This window comes from Excalfactoria chinensis, chromosome 2 (genome assembly GCF_039878825.1).
Source record: "Excalfactoria chinensis isolate bCotChi1 chromosome 2, bCotChi1.hap2, whole genome shotgun sequence".
Taxonomy (NCBI): domain Eukaryota; kingdom Metazoa; phylum Chordata; class Aves; order Galliformes; family Phasianidae; genus Excalfactoria; species Excalfactoria chinensis.
Window position 1 is genome coordinate 11,513,547 of NC_092826.1, and position 14,931 is coordinate 11,528,477.

General features: G+C 42.2%; 1 protein-coding gene across 1 annotated transcript; it reads left to right on the top strand.

Annotated features, from left to right (window-relative positions):
* Positions 1 to 29: 29 nt before the first annotated feature.
* DERL1 (derlin 1) lies at positions 30 to 14,503 on the top strand. The gene is made up of 8 exons (XM_072327626.1): positions 30 to 345; positions 1,365 to 1,476; positions 4,655 to 4,719; positions 6,200 to 6,226; positions 8,049 to 8,144; positions 8,797 to 8,849; positions 9,977 to 10,087; positions 11,827 to 14,503. The coding sequence occupies exons 1-8, from the start codon at positions 193 to 195 to the stop codon at positions 11,963 to 11,965; spliced, it is 756 nt and encodes a 251-aa protein (XP_072183727.1). The 5' UTR covers positions 30 to 192; the 3' UTR covers positions 11,966 to 14,503.
* Positions 14,504 to 14,931: the final 428 nt, after the last annotated feature.

Below are 14,931 nucleotides of genomic sequence, written 5' to 3' on the forward strand. Positions count from 1 at the left end.
CGCCGGGAGCTGTAGTTCTCACGGCAGCCGGGGGGCGGGGCCGGAAGTGCGCGAGTCGGTCGAACTCGGCGGCGCCACGTCTGGCTCGGCGACCTGCCCGCCCAGCTCTCCGCTCCGTCTCAGCTCCATCTCAGCTCCCTCTGAGCTCCTTCTCAGCCGTCGGTTCCTGTGAGTGGCGGCGGCGGAGGCGACATGTCGGACCTGGGGGATTGGTTCCGGAGCATCCCGCTCATCACCCGTTACTGGTTCGCCGGCTCCATCGCGGTGCCGCTCATCGGCAAGTTGGGCCTCGTCAGCCCCGTCTACCTCTTCCTTTGGCCCGACGCTTTCATCAACCGCTTCCAGGTACGGGCCGCACTACCTGTCCCGGCGTGCCTCGCGGCGCCATCACCGCGGCGGGCCTGGGCCGGGCGCGCGCGTGGCATGCTGGGAGTTGTAGTGCGGGGCTGCGGGCGGAGCTCTTCGCGGCAGGAAGGCGGCCGTGCCTCCCTGCCCGGCCTGGGTCCGGCTGTGCTCCGCGACACGGGACGGCAGGGCGGCCCGCAGGGTGACACGGCCCATAAGGTGACACGGCCCACAGGGTGACACGGCCCACAAGGTAACACGGCCCCGCTGGCACCCTGTGAGGGCAGGAAGGCCGCGGAGTTGGTGTAACTCCGGGACCTCACCTTTGCGGTTTAAGTTGAGGAGGTGCCTTTGGGCTTCTGTTACGTGGCAGCATCGTGGCTGTAGTGAAAAACAAAACAGCCGTCTCTGTTTGCTTCACGTGCTGCCCATGGAACTTAACACCTCGAATGGCCGGTTTCTGCCTTTCTACAAGGGAAAGGTGATGCTCAGCATTCTGACGTGCTGTCTGGAAACTGCCCATTGGAGATGGGCAGGCGCCTTCTGTCCTGGCTGCGTGCTGTCCTATACTTAACTGTGCTCCATACTGATGGTTGAGAGACTCAAGAGCCTCACAGATGCTCCAAGCACCTTGTGCTGTCTGCAGATGCACGCTGAAGGTTGCTGTGAGAGCTCCTCCTCCTGTGCGACCAGTCAGAGTGGATTCTGTATCCCCTTTTAAAATGGGGTCTCATCCCTGCAAGCAGATTCCTTTGCTGCAGCGAAGACTCAGCGCTGTGTGGGTGTGATGGAAGTGCTTGGGAAAGTTGCATGTGATTTCTGTTGTAATCTGTATAGATTTGCTTATCAAATTAAGAAGCAACTGTTGAGGCTGCTTAAGCTGTGGTAAGTGATACTTGAGCTATTTTTAATCTATTTCTTAGTCTTCCAGTTAATTGTTATCAAGTGAAAGCTAATAAACCTTGTGTATGATCTCATTCTGCAGCGTATAAATATGTCCTTTTCTTTGCTCTTTTCAGATATGGCGGCCGATAACGGCAACTTTCTTCTTCCCGGTGGGACCCGGAACAGGTTTTCTGTACTTGGTGAATTTGTATTTCCTGTATCAATATTCATCACGTTTAGAAACAGGTACGTCGTCCGTTAAGTTGTATGCAAATAGTAAACTGTCTAGAGTTAATGGAGTCCTAGCACTGACAGACAGAGCTCCTGCTGCGACTGTTTGGGAGTAATGGAACTGTGGCTGATTCAGAAAGAGCTGAGGAATAGGGGTCATCTCTGTGCCCTCTGATGTCAGTCAAAGGGGAAACTGCTCTGAGAACTTTGTGACTGCCACTTTGGGGCAGGGAGCCTGTTCAGTTAGGATCCTTCTTTCTGCAGGAAGAACTGGTGCTTCTAGTTGACAGATATCAGGAAGTGAAAGTGAGACTAAAAGGTAGTTTTGCTTCTGTTTCCTTATGTATTTTAATATGAAAATGTGATGCAGCGTATGTAATAACAGGTATATCCTTCTTGGCAAAACAGTGGTCGTGCTTTTTCTCTTTTTAAAGGCAAAGATTCTTACTTGTATTCTTCTGTATGGTATTTTGAATTGAGAGAGATCCTCTACAAGTGAAGTATACTCTTCCATCAAATAGAAATGTGAAAAGTTAAGGAATGTGTTGGATTTTGAGAGTAGAAGGCAGGAAATCGGACAATGGAAAGGAATCATCGTTTTAATTTGCCTAAAGGGGAAAAAAGTTAGAAGGTGGCTTCAAATGGGTCTTTTTGTATTGTGTAGTTTGTTGAAGCTAGACAATGATTGTTTCAATTAAACGATCAAAGCACTTACAAAGCTAAAATCCTCCTAAAAGCCTGTTCAAGCAGAGATTTCGGTGTAGTAATAATAGAGTCTCAAAGCTGATGGTTGAAGTGGAAATGCTCTGCAAGATAGGGGGGAATTAGGAAAAACCTGCTGTAGGGAGCTTCTCCATCAACCTGTCTTCTGGAGACTCTTGTGGGGTACCTTTTAAGTCATAGGAAGAATAGCAGGGAAATAAAGGAGTGTGACCATGATGCCATATTGTGTTTGGTTGTTTTCTTAATTAAAGTAGCAGTTCAGTAACTAGAAACAGTTCCTGGTCTGTTGGTGGAAGGTTATAAACAAACACATGCTTGTGAGTAAGAACAGTCATGACATGACATTCAGTGGCACAAAGCTATATGGAATGAGAGTTCATGGTGGATATAGAGGAATGATAAGACATCACTGCTTGGATGTATTCTACAGAAAGTCTATGCTAGTTGTGCTATGGCAGAAGTCTTCTGGAAGGAAGTCAGATATTTCAACAATAAATTCACATAGGGATCTCTTGGAAAGAGTCCAGCGGAGGGCCACAAAGATGGTGAAGGGCCTGGAGCATCTCCCCTATGAGGAGAGACTTAGGGAACTGGGTCTGTTTAGCCTTGAGAAAAGAAGGCTGAGAGGGGACTTGATCCAGGTTTATAAATACCTGAAGTGCGGGAGCCATAGTGGCGAGGCTGGTCTCTTTTCAGTAGTTCGTGGGGACAGGACTAGGGGCAATGGGCTGAAACTTCAGCATAGGAAGTTCCGCACGAATGTGCGCAAGAACTTCTTTACAGTGAGGGTGACGGAGCACTGGAACAGGCTGCCCAGGGAGGTGGTGGAGTCTCCTTCTCTGGAGATATTCAAGACCTGCCTGGACGCCTACCTGTGCGACGTGGTGTAGGGAGCCTGCTTTGGCAGGGGGGTTGGACTCGATGATCTCTAGAGGTCCCTTCCAACCCCTACAATTCTGTGATTCTGTGATACCTGCACAACTTACCTGTATTTTGAGCTGGGAATTCAGCTATGGCTCTGTATGAAACAATGCATTTCACTATATTTTAAGGGCAAAATTTTGGTATAAAGTTCTTGATTATGTCAGTCCTTCTTTTCTACGAAACAAAAAGAATCTTGGATCCTTCTGCACTTCTGGTAGTGGGAAGTGTGTGAACTTGTGGTAATCTGTTTACAGATTGACATTGGCTGTTTCCTTACTCAGTGAAGCTGAGGAATAAAGATGATTATTTTCAGGGTTGTGTGTGAGTTTTGAGCATGCACAGATGTTGCACAGTAATTTAAAAGTTACAGGGGAGGAGACTTAACTGGAGGAGAAAAATCCATGTGGTTTTGTATTTGTCTTGCTAACAAGCTGATGTTTAGCTTCCTGAGGGAAATGAGATTGATGTGTTTTTTGTTTTGTTTCCATTGGAGAAGAACAAAACAAATATAATCAGAGAAACCATAATGGGAATATGCAGAGTTCACAGTAGTATAAATGATGGGATCGTGAGTCTGCAGCACTTTGCTGCGTTGTTGTATGACAGCAATAAGGGGAAAATTCAATTTTATGTTGTTCTCCAAATAGAAAACTTACCCAAATAGTTTTTCAAAGGCTTTCCTTTCTTCTTTACCACCTGACATGTAACACGCATGGCTAAACTTGAATAATGCAAAACAGATGTAGGAAGCCGCACAGTACTAAGATTAAGCAGTGGCACTCTGTCCCTTGTGATGTTTTAGCGTGTAAATCAGCTTCTTTGTGATGAACTGTTTGCTACTGGGTTGTGGGTCTGTGTCAGCAGTATTCCCAGGTTTTCCTGGCCTGAATGAAGTTGTATGAAGGTTGATATGAATCTAGCTCAGATGCTGAGGTCTCTGCCAACATCTTAGCAGGACTGGGGGTTTTGTGTTTTTAATTCCTCTCTCTGCCAGGTCATAAGCTCATCTGGGCATAATGGATAATTTAATTTTATATCATCTGCAGGGAGTGTTGCTGTTCTGGTTGTTTGTTTGTTTTTGTCGTGGAAAGCATTGTCACCCATTTGAAATGGGAGATTAGGCAAGTGTTTCTGCTTGGAAGAAGGGACTGAATGCACATGTAATGTCTGTCATAGTATATTAACTTTCTGGAGTGTAAAGATGTCTCTTGAGTCTGAGTAGGTGATGCAAGGAGGACACAGTTTGCTTAAGTAAAAACTAGTTTTCAAATGACTCAATTGTTACACAGCAAAAGCAGAAATGCAAAGTTTAAGTACATCTTCCTATTGTTGCTTGCTGTTTCCTATTGTTGCTTGCTGTTTCCTATTGTTGCTTGCTGTTTCCTATTGTTCTTTTAAGACTTCAAAACAAAACTAAACATCATAAGAGTTATTCTGCACGCCCTCAGTGGCTTATTAGGTGGAGATTTCTTAAGACTTTTAAAGATAGAGTTGTAATTTCTTATCATGACTTTGTAGCGTCCCTAACAATTCTTTCTGTTTACAGGGGCTTTTGATGGAAGACCGGCAGATTACATGTTCATGCTTCTGTTTAACTGGATCTGCATTGTTGTATCCTTCTGCTCATCTTCTAGAGTGTTTTGGTTCTCTGATTTCTGTTTGAAATATATTCAAAGACCAGCTCTTAGTGACTGTTTTAAAATGTAGAAATGTTTGCAGGTAAATTCTGTCTTCTTGGAAGGGTAACAGGGAGAATGCTAATGTACGCACTGACACAGGTTTGTAATTTGCTGGGAGAGTTGGGGCTCTTCAGCCTAGAGAAGAGAAAGCTCCAGGGAGACCTGATAGTGATCTTCAGTGGAATCTAGGGATACCTTGCAAAAAGAGCCCTTACCTGCTGGGAACAAGGCAGCTAAAGCTAAGGCTGCGAGAGCAGTGTTGTGACAGCTTCACTGGCAGACTTCCTGAAGAAGCTGGGTTTGTTGGTCTGGGATTGCTGGGAATAGCCCTGGGCTGTGCTGTTTTACCTGAATGTTCACTGGGTCTCAGATATAAAACTGAGAGTTGATGGTTCTGCTGCTGTTTGCAGGCTGGAGAAATGGGCTGATCAGGAACTGCATGAAACTCAGTATAGCCCATGGGGAGCAACCTCGTGCACTGGAACAGGCTGGGAATTCAGTGTCTGCAAAGCAGCTTTGCAGAAAAGGACTTGGAGGTGCTGGTGGTCACCAGATTGTCTGTGTGCTGGTAACGTGCCCTTGTGGCTGAGTGTGTCCTGGGCTGCACTGAGCAGTGTGTTTCCAGCAGGGTGAAAGCTCTCTGCTCAGGTTTGGTGGGAAGACTGAGGGGCTGCATGCAGCCCAGCTGTGAGAGATGCAGAACTTTCAGTACTTCCCCAGTACAGGAGAGACTTGGATGTTCTGGAGCAGCTTCAGGGAAGAGCTGTGAAGATGATTAAGGAGCAAGAGCATCTGTCACACGAGGAGAAGCAGAGAGAGCTAGGACTGCTCAGCCCAGAAGAGAAGCTTTAGAGGTGTTTAGTCCGTATGGATAGCTACCTGATGGGGGAGGGAGTAAAGGAAAAACCAGAGAAGTCTGGTCCTCAGTGATGAGGAGAAAGACAACAGGCACAATGAAACAGAACATTCAATTTAGATTCAAGAGGTAACCTTTTTACTGTGACACTGATCAGATGTCAGAGGTTTTGGAACCTCCATTCTTGGAGGCATTTGTGTTCTATTGGTTTTTCCCAGCCTCCTTGCAGCAATTTGCAGTGGCACAACATGTAGAAAAGAGGGAGCATTGACATCAGTGTAGACAAGATGCAGCCAGGAAGAGGTGTAGAAATACCAGCTTAATCAATGGATTAACCATCTCTAGCCACATTCCACTGCATGGAGGGAATTCCTGCTTGTCCTGTTGCACCACAGCTGTAACTAGGAAAACAACCTGTGTTGCTGAGAGGCCATCTGTTTTATTGTAGTTGTTGACTGCTGGCTGTGAATTATGTGATGAATCTACTTGTAGCTTGACTTTCAGACTGGCCACTTTAATTGGTTTTGCTGCTTTTTCCTTAATGGTAAAATGGTAGATAACTGGCTTAGCAATGGACATGCAGGTAAGTGCAGTGCAGCTTTTTTAGGTAATAATCTTCAATTTTCTTGCTATTTACTGGCCTTATAGGCAGAGTTAGCTGCATAAAACATAGTTAAAGCTAGCTTGTTTTAGTTTATATCAAAATAGATTGTCTTTGTGTGTATTGTTTTTTCAATTTGAGTACTTTGGGATAGCTTCAGCTAACGTTGCAAGCCTTGGATCTGACTTTGAAGCCAAGGAGTGAGAATCAGCTCTGGCAGTCAGGAAGTATCTGCATTTTACTGAAGGAATCCCAAGATTTCATATATATACAGTTTCCTCTAATGAATGCTTTTCTGTATTCGGACTCTTAGCTAAACGTGGTTCTCAGGTTAATTAGTCTTCTCAAATTCATTCCTTTTATTTGCTGACTGCAGACTTTATTGTGCAAAATGCAGCTTCAGATTCACATCAGGACTGTGAAGTGCAAAATGCTCACAGGACTGATTAAATAGCAGTCTGAAGAACGGGTTTCAGTGAGGGAGTTCTTTTCTGCCCAGTTGTTAAGATGAAAAGAATAAGGGAAGCATTTCTTAAATGCAGCTGTGTCAGGTAACTGCATGTTTTCAGTGTCTTTGCTGTTATCCTCATCTTATTTCTGTTCCCATCACCCAAAGCTCACACCAATATCCCTAGTTCTGTGTAAGATTACCTTATCATTTATTAGATCATTCCTTAGGATCCTCTCATATACAAACAGCAGTCGTGCTTTTACAATCAGGATTGACTTCAGTTTAGGGCTGCTAATAATTTTTATGTTTAACCTGTATTTATTTTTGCCATAGGGAAGGCTCCAATTTTTTTTTACACAAGAATGTTGAAATCACATTTTATAATCTTAGACTGACTGTGTTGATTTGTATCTCTTTGTTTAAAAAGAAAGCTAAAATGTTATTTTTAATCTGTGCACAAAATATTGCTTAAAAGAAGATCTTTTGGGGTATAAACGAGCTTTTGTTAGAAATAGTTTTTCCTTGTGTTGAGTGGCTTGCCTGGAAAATAAGATTGTAGAGTAGGACACTGCGTCTCCCTTGCTCTAGTAAGGTAACTTTGCCATGTCTGGCTGTGGTACTTTGAAGGGGTTGTCAGCACACCTCCCATGGGTGGGTGGTCTGAGAGACACAGGGTTGGACATTAGATGCAGGAACCCTTCATCTGGTATGATAGTAGTCTCAGGTGACTACGTGTTTGGGTTGGTGCTTTGCTTTGTACATTGAAATGATGGTGGCACAAATATTTCTGATTGCTGTAGGTGTGGTACCAGGCAGCTGGGAGCAGTGGTTACTGTTTCACTTAGTTGCTTTGGAGCCTTTTGTTTTGGCCTGGTGATGGTGTTGCTACCCTACTCCAAATCCTGAGATACCTTTGGTGCTTCTCTGCAGGTCTGTGCTGAAGCATGGACTGTGCGTGTTAGAAGTGAGGAGGAGTAATCATGTTTGCTCAGACACTCAGGGTAAACCTGTTTTTAATATGTGACTTGGTAATTTTGTACCTTATCAGGAATTGCCCCACCTCTTTGGGCTTACGTGCTCACTGAAACTGTCATATACTGTAACCTAGTGGGGGGACTTTTCTTCATTAACAGAATATTTTTCAGCACAGCAAAAGAGAATGACTAAGTATGTTCTGTTGCTTAGCATTCTGATCTTGTGTGCAGATGCGTGGCACATGGTGGTGAAGATTCTGAGGCAATCTTTCAAGACTTGATGATGTATTGTGCTTTTAAACCTTAGAGCTTCTGCTGCCTGTTGAAGTTTCTCAGATGTCTGTGAAATTGATAACTTTTTGTCTTTTTAACATTGCAGTTGCTGATGATTCCACTCATCATGTCAGTACTTTATGTGTGGGCCCAGCTGAACAGGGACATGATTGTATCATTTTGGTTTGGAACAAGATTTAAGGTAAATCAGGTTATTTGGAAAGGTTTCTGCTTGGAATATGCTTACAAAGGGAATGAGGGATGAAAAAGAAGTATTTTCTTCAATTAAGGATGTCCTATGCTTGCATGAAGATATATAGTCCTTCAGATGCAACGAAGACAGTTCATTGTTGTTTTCCATATGATGCCAGGACATCTCTTTTCAGTAAAACCACACCGAGTGACAATTGAAATTCATTGATCTGAACAAAAGAGGGGGAAAAAATAATTAACCTGACTAAAAGCTGAACGATAGTGAGAAAATGTTTTGAAACTGCTTTTTCCTGTGCAGATTGGTTTGTTTCTGCCAGGTCCTGTGATGAAAACTCTTCTGATTGCTCTTTCCAGACCTTCTTAAATTCAGAAATATTAGGACTTTGTTTCAGATTGGCATGGAATGTAGATGGCAGAAGATGTATCTACTTAAAATATTAAGTATGAATTGTCCACACGTTAGTGGTTGCTCAGTGTAGAGCAACTGCTGTTTTGGTTATAATCTACTTAAGTTAATATAACAAGATCTGCGCACTGCTAAAACATTGAGAGTCTAATCATACTTAGTAGTGCAGTGGATCTTAAGCAGGTTCAAATTCCACACTTAGACGTACAATTTCTGTATCTCTGTTCTTTTTCAGGCCTGTTACCTACCGTGGGTTATTCTGGGATTCAACTACATCATTGGTGGATCGTATGTATTTACAAATAAGGCCTATTAGAAGTTATGATGTCTTTTACAGCTATCTCTTATCACTCTCATCAGCAGTGTTACTAAAATAAGAGGCTTAAAGCTGTATGATCAGTCTGATCTTGGTCAGCGTTCTATGGTGGTTGTTTAAGATAATGAAAATAGCTAGGTGAGGAGAAAGTAATAATGAAGTGATTGTTCTGGTAGATCTTTGCATTAGGCCATTTCCTTACTAAAGGCATGATGCCCAGCAAAGAAAGATTTCATCCTGTAAGACCAGTCATCACTGCTGATTTTTAGAAACAGACTTAATTTGAATCTTCTAAGCAGTGTTTCTTCTTTCTTTCAGAACCTCATCCAATGGGCAGCTTTTATCAGCATGTGAAACACAGAGAAATGTCAATTGCAAGCCTGCAGAGTGCTGTATTAGCACTTTCTGTGTCTGTTGGCCTGTTTTGCATTTCTCTGAGCACAGTGATGCAGAGACCTCTTTGTGCAGTCTTTCCTATTAGTGCCCTGTATTGGCTGTGGCCACGTGGTGCCGCTGTAACACAGTGACAACAGCAAGTTGCACGGTTGATTTATAAAAGGAGGGGATGGGAATATAGCAAAAAAAAAAACCCAGTTCCCTTTTCTGGCCGTGCCTCCTACTGACTCATCCGTTACTTGAGAAGCCTGCTTGCTGTTAGATACCTGCTGCTTCTGTGCATGACAGAAAACACTCAAGGGCCTCCATTCAGCAGCATTCCTGTAAAATTAGGAATACAACAGTATAGCAGGAAACGGGTTGTCCAGCAAAAACAGCAAGGACTTCTCAAGCTCTACCAACTTCTTTTTTAGACACTGATGGCTATAGGGTCTAATTCTCTGTGGTAAACAAGCATTTAATTGCGTTTTCAGTGCAGTCTGTGAGAAGGCTTGGAAGGGAGGGTGGAACAGCCTGTTGGTGCGTTGGCGCTGAATGCTGGCCCTTCTAAAAAAGTGGCTGCAAAATGCTGAGGGAAGGGAAATTTCTGTGGTTCCCAGCCCTGGCAGTTCCTGTGGCAGGTGAACAATAGTAACTGGCAGAAGATGAGTGTTCATTTATTTCTGGGGAAAACAGCCCGCAAAACTGTTCTTTTTCCTTGCAGAGTCATCAATGAGCTCATAGGAAATCTGGTTGGACACCTGTATTTCTTCCTAATGTTTAAATATCCAATGGATCTGGGAGGAAGGAATTTTCTGTCCACACCTCAGTTCTTGTAAGTTGACTTCATGCTGTAGCTCACTGTTTATTTGTACTAGTTTTCAGGATTGTTTATAAGGACATATATCTTCTGGGATCGCAAAGTGTAAAATATCTCATTAAATGAGTGTGTGCTTCAGCGTACAGTGGCTGTGCTGTTGTGTATAGACTGAGACATCAAAAATGTTTTTTTTCCTTGTAGGTGGTCAGTGTTCTTTGTTTCCCTAATGGGTGGCTTGTGTTCTATACCTGCTCTTGAGTGTAAGAGGAAAAGCTGTGCCTCTGCTAATGAATTAAACTAGTAAAGAAACCTGCCTGCCAACTACCAAACAGTATCCATCAAATTCTTTTTACACAATTTTTTTCCTGTAAACAGCCTTTTTCTGTATTCCCATGTATTGTTACGGTAACTAGCAGTTAAGCAATACATAATGACAGAAATCCATTGTAGGTTTGCTAGGCGCCATTATATATATCTGCTCTGCAGTTGGTGTCGGTCATCCTGGCTGAGAATTCAAGTCTTGGATTCTGAAGTGCTCTTTTTGTAACTTATTCATTGTTTTGGCACTGGAATATTAAGATCAGAAGCCAAAGACTACAGTTTCAATTCCCTGTGTCCACATCCATTTGAGCTGTAAATACCAATGCCTCTACCAAACTTCAGTTAGCAACATGGTTAGTTAAAGGTTTGTCCTGAAGGAAGGTTAGAAGATGAGAAGTGGAATTACAGTTGCACCTCCTGTGCAAGTTTTTAAGAGTAGTGAAGTTTTGTATTTGCAAACTCTCCCGCTCAACCTAATTTACTGTGAAGATTAGAAGACTAAATGTTGCTTTAAAATGTCTTTCAAGGTAAAAACAGCTCTGAAACGAATATCGATCATGTTGGTTCTCTGTATATGTGTGTTTTTTCTATATTTGAAGAGCACAAATAGAAGTAGTATGAAAAAGGGATAAATGCTGCCTCTGTACTGTAATGCATCGGGGGAAAAAAGATTCTGTGATGAATTACTGATACATTTAGCATTAGAATGAAGATTATACAGGATCATCTTTTTAAGGGATCTGTCTTTATGTTTGGACCTCAGATTTTCTTGGGCAAATTCAGGAAGATTTAGAGGAGCTCAGTGTAACTATTTATTATAGAGCAGAAACAACTCGGTGCTGATAGCACCCTGGATTGGCATCTGCAGAAAAGCTGTATTTTAGGTCATTACATTTAAATGGTAGTTGGATGATGTGGTCTTACAGCCAGTTTGTCCCGTCCAGATCACTTAAACTTTGACTTCAGTCAAGCTAGGTGCTTAGTCCCCTGGTCCACAGTACCTCAGGAAGGCTTATTTAGAGAGCACTGAGATAACTGTAGCTTTGTAACAGTTGGAGAGAGAGATGCTCAGAATTAATTTGGATTTTTTTTTTTTGTATTACTTCTTAAGGGGGAAAAAAAAGGGAAAGGAGTTGAGAGAATCAAGTTGATATCACAGTGTTTATTCTCAACAGTGAGACAATTCGTATTATGCATCTTTTCCCATTGTTTGGATTATTATATATGAGCGTATCCTAAAGGTGCATGTTCCCCAATGTACTTATTTCTAATTTTAAGCCCTCAGTACAGTAAAAGAATCCTGTGAGGTACTGCTTTCAGAAGCTAGTTTTATTGCAAAGCCTAGCAGGTAAAAGGAGTGCATAAGAAAGTATTCCGGTAATTACTTCCAAGATACAACCCTTTCTCAAACTCTCCCTTTTGGCTTGTCCTAGGTACCGCTGGTTGCCAAACAGAAGAGGAGGAGTGTCAGGGTTTGGTATCCCTCCTGCTAGCATGAGAAGAGCTGCAGAAGATCAGCAGGGTGGTGGAAGGCACAATTGGGGTCAAGGTTTCCGACTAGGTGACCAGTGAAAAAACTCCTCCTGCCATTGGAAACAGCAACTCTTTGGTTTTATTTGCTTGTAGGATCGATCCTTCCTGGTGCAGAGCTTGCTAAAGAACTGAGCTCTCTGTAGTGCTGTTGGATTTTACAGTTTTGGAACAATTATTTTGGTGCAAGAGAAAATTAACAAAAAAAGTTCAGAAGGGAAAACATAGATTTTACTCCAGGCTAGCCAGTAGTGTCAGACTTGATTCTGCCATTAAAAATAAGCTGCCTTTGCACAGTGTTGTCTGTCTGTCACAACAGGCTTCCATTTTTGCCATCTTGTTCTGTGCTGTGATGGAGAAATCTACTGATGTTCTATCTTGCCTGTTAAAAGCTTGTTGGTCAAGAGTCCAGTGTATGACAGATGGATCAAATTAACCCTAATGTTTAGGAAGCTGATTTTTTTTTTTTCATAACTGTGCTTAAGTCCTGGGGTCTTTGGAAACATTGTTTAAGTGATATATATATTTGTGCTGCATTCATAAAGTAAAGTGCAAATGTTTTATTTCCATTATTAAGCTGTATTTTTGAGAGCAGTTTTTTCTTGTCACGCAGCATATGTCCAACCTGAAACAGCGTGAGATGTGCAAGGCTAAGGGTAAGAGGGCTTTCATTTCAAAATGGCAATAACAGATACACAATTGAAATCTCTGATTTTTCATGGCATGTCCAAGGCTTGCTCTGTTTTAATAGAAGCTGCCTGAGGTTTTTTTTTTTGCTGAGGTCTTTAAGTTCTTGGCTTCCGGGTTTCTGTTTTGATTGTAAAATTGGGTATAACAAACAGTAACTTTCAACTAGAATATAAAAGGTACTCACTGCAGCATTATGTTCATAATAAGTGAATCTACAACTTTCTCTTAAAAGCTTTAAGACATCAAAGAATCAAAGCTGGAAATAAACTTTTCCAGGTTAAAGATATAATAGATTTAATTGTATTTTTTTTTTTACTACAGGATTCTTTCATTGTTGAATGAGGAACTATGTACTCTGTTTATTAGCATCTCAGTTTTTCTGGTGAATCTTTTTGACACAGAGAGGGAATGATTCTGTATGATAGTTTTCCTAGTACTGGATTCCTTTAGGCAGAGCACAGGGCTGAGGTCCAGGAAGCTGTAATGCTGACTAGCTACTTTTTCACCTTATGAATTTGAGCAAGGATTACTTTCCTCAGTTTTTCCAGTGGTGAAGAGGACTCGTGCATCTCTCATAGGATTGTTAAAAAGTGGGCACCCTGCAGTGTTCTTGGGTCATAGCTGCCAGTGGAAAAAAAAATCATGTTTAAGGTCAAGTGACTAACACTTAAGCTAGCAATGCAATTGTGCTAATTTAACCAAGACTCATAAGTTAGAATGTAGTTGTCTTTTTTTTTCCTATAGTGGAGAAAAAGGAGTTCTGTCACTCTTCTAGAATGAGACTGAAGTTTTGAACTTCCATGTAGTGTTTTTACTGGCTAGGTAGGGCACAGAAAGCTGTTCTGCTCCATCTTATGTATCTCAGGTATCTGCAAGTAGGTGATGTGAATCTGGGCCAAAACATTTTTAGTGCTTTTTTTCCCCCCTTTCTCACTAAACTTGAATAACGAAGGTTGATAAACTTGTAAATACTACTTGATATGAAGCTGGTTGGAAGATTTGAGCCGGCTTGCCTGAAAAATGTGCATGCTCCAATACTGTATTGCAATTCCTTTTTGTTGATCAGGCATGTGGGCAAATGCAGAAAAGTGCTAAGAGTCACAGTATGTGCTTCAGTTTTACAGGAACCTGGGAGTTTGGAAATCCCCAGCCATTTTTGCCTATTCAGTTGTAAGTTTTAAAGATCTCTTGTCTCTGCTTTTATGTTCAGTGATGGGTGAAAAAGAGTTCTGCAGTGTTGCAAATACGAATCTGTTGTTGACCAACGCCTGTTATTTGATGTGAACTTCAAAAGTTTCAGAGCCATCAGTTCTATAGGAGTCATGATGCAGCTGATGTTCTTAGTCATCATAATCACATCACTGTCTCCAAGCTGATGCTTTGTCTTTTTTGAGTCGAGAGCTGACTGCAGAGTGAAGATGCAGTAGGTTGTGACTCAGCTTAAATTCTGGTACACTCAAATTGCACATCTTTTTACAGAAGGCCGTAAAGGGGGCACAGGTGGGAGGAAACATGGCAAATGTCATTGTCCTGGCCCTGTGCGCTGCACTGTCTTCAGCTGTAGTGCATCGCCGTCCTATACATTAAGAGGAAAGGGATTTACAAGGAAGATAAACTTCTGATAAGTCCTGGTTTGCTTCTGAGCTGCTTCAAGTCAATTTACATTGCTGGTATGGAAGATTCACTTCAGAATTCCATATTGTAAATTCACTTTGTTCATTTCTCGCTTGTCACTTGACCTGAAGCACTGTTTGTCCTCTAGTGTACACTGACAACGGCAGTCTCTTGCTAAATGAGTACCTCCTTTCTTATTTTGTACAGATAATTTCCCTTTTTGTAATCACATTTTGTTGGCGAAGTTTTAAATTAAAGTTTTAATCTGTTATTGTCTCTGTTTTGCTAAATCATAATTCTACCTAAGGCGAGTCTTCTGATGCATGTGTCTCTAGAGAATGTCTGACAGCTGCATTGTGACACAGTGTGTGTGTGTGGGGGGGGGAGTCTTGTTTTCTCTGATCATTCTTTATTTATAATTATTTCTTTGTTTATCACCATGAGTTTTGGCTGTGTTCTTACTTGGTTACTACCCTTTTACAGCTCTTTTGGGGTGAGTGTGCGCCTAACACTTCATTCTTTATTGTCCTCTGGGAAAGAAATAACCTTCTTCTAACTCAAGTTTTGTGAGGTTGGTAGAAGCCCTGCTGGGTATGCCCAAATGCCAGATTCTTTTTTTGAGGGTCTGTTTTCTCAACTGATTTGGAGACAGATTGGGTATCCTCCAGACCACTCTCTTGAGTCTCATCATTCATCTGAGTGAG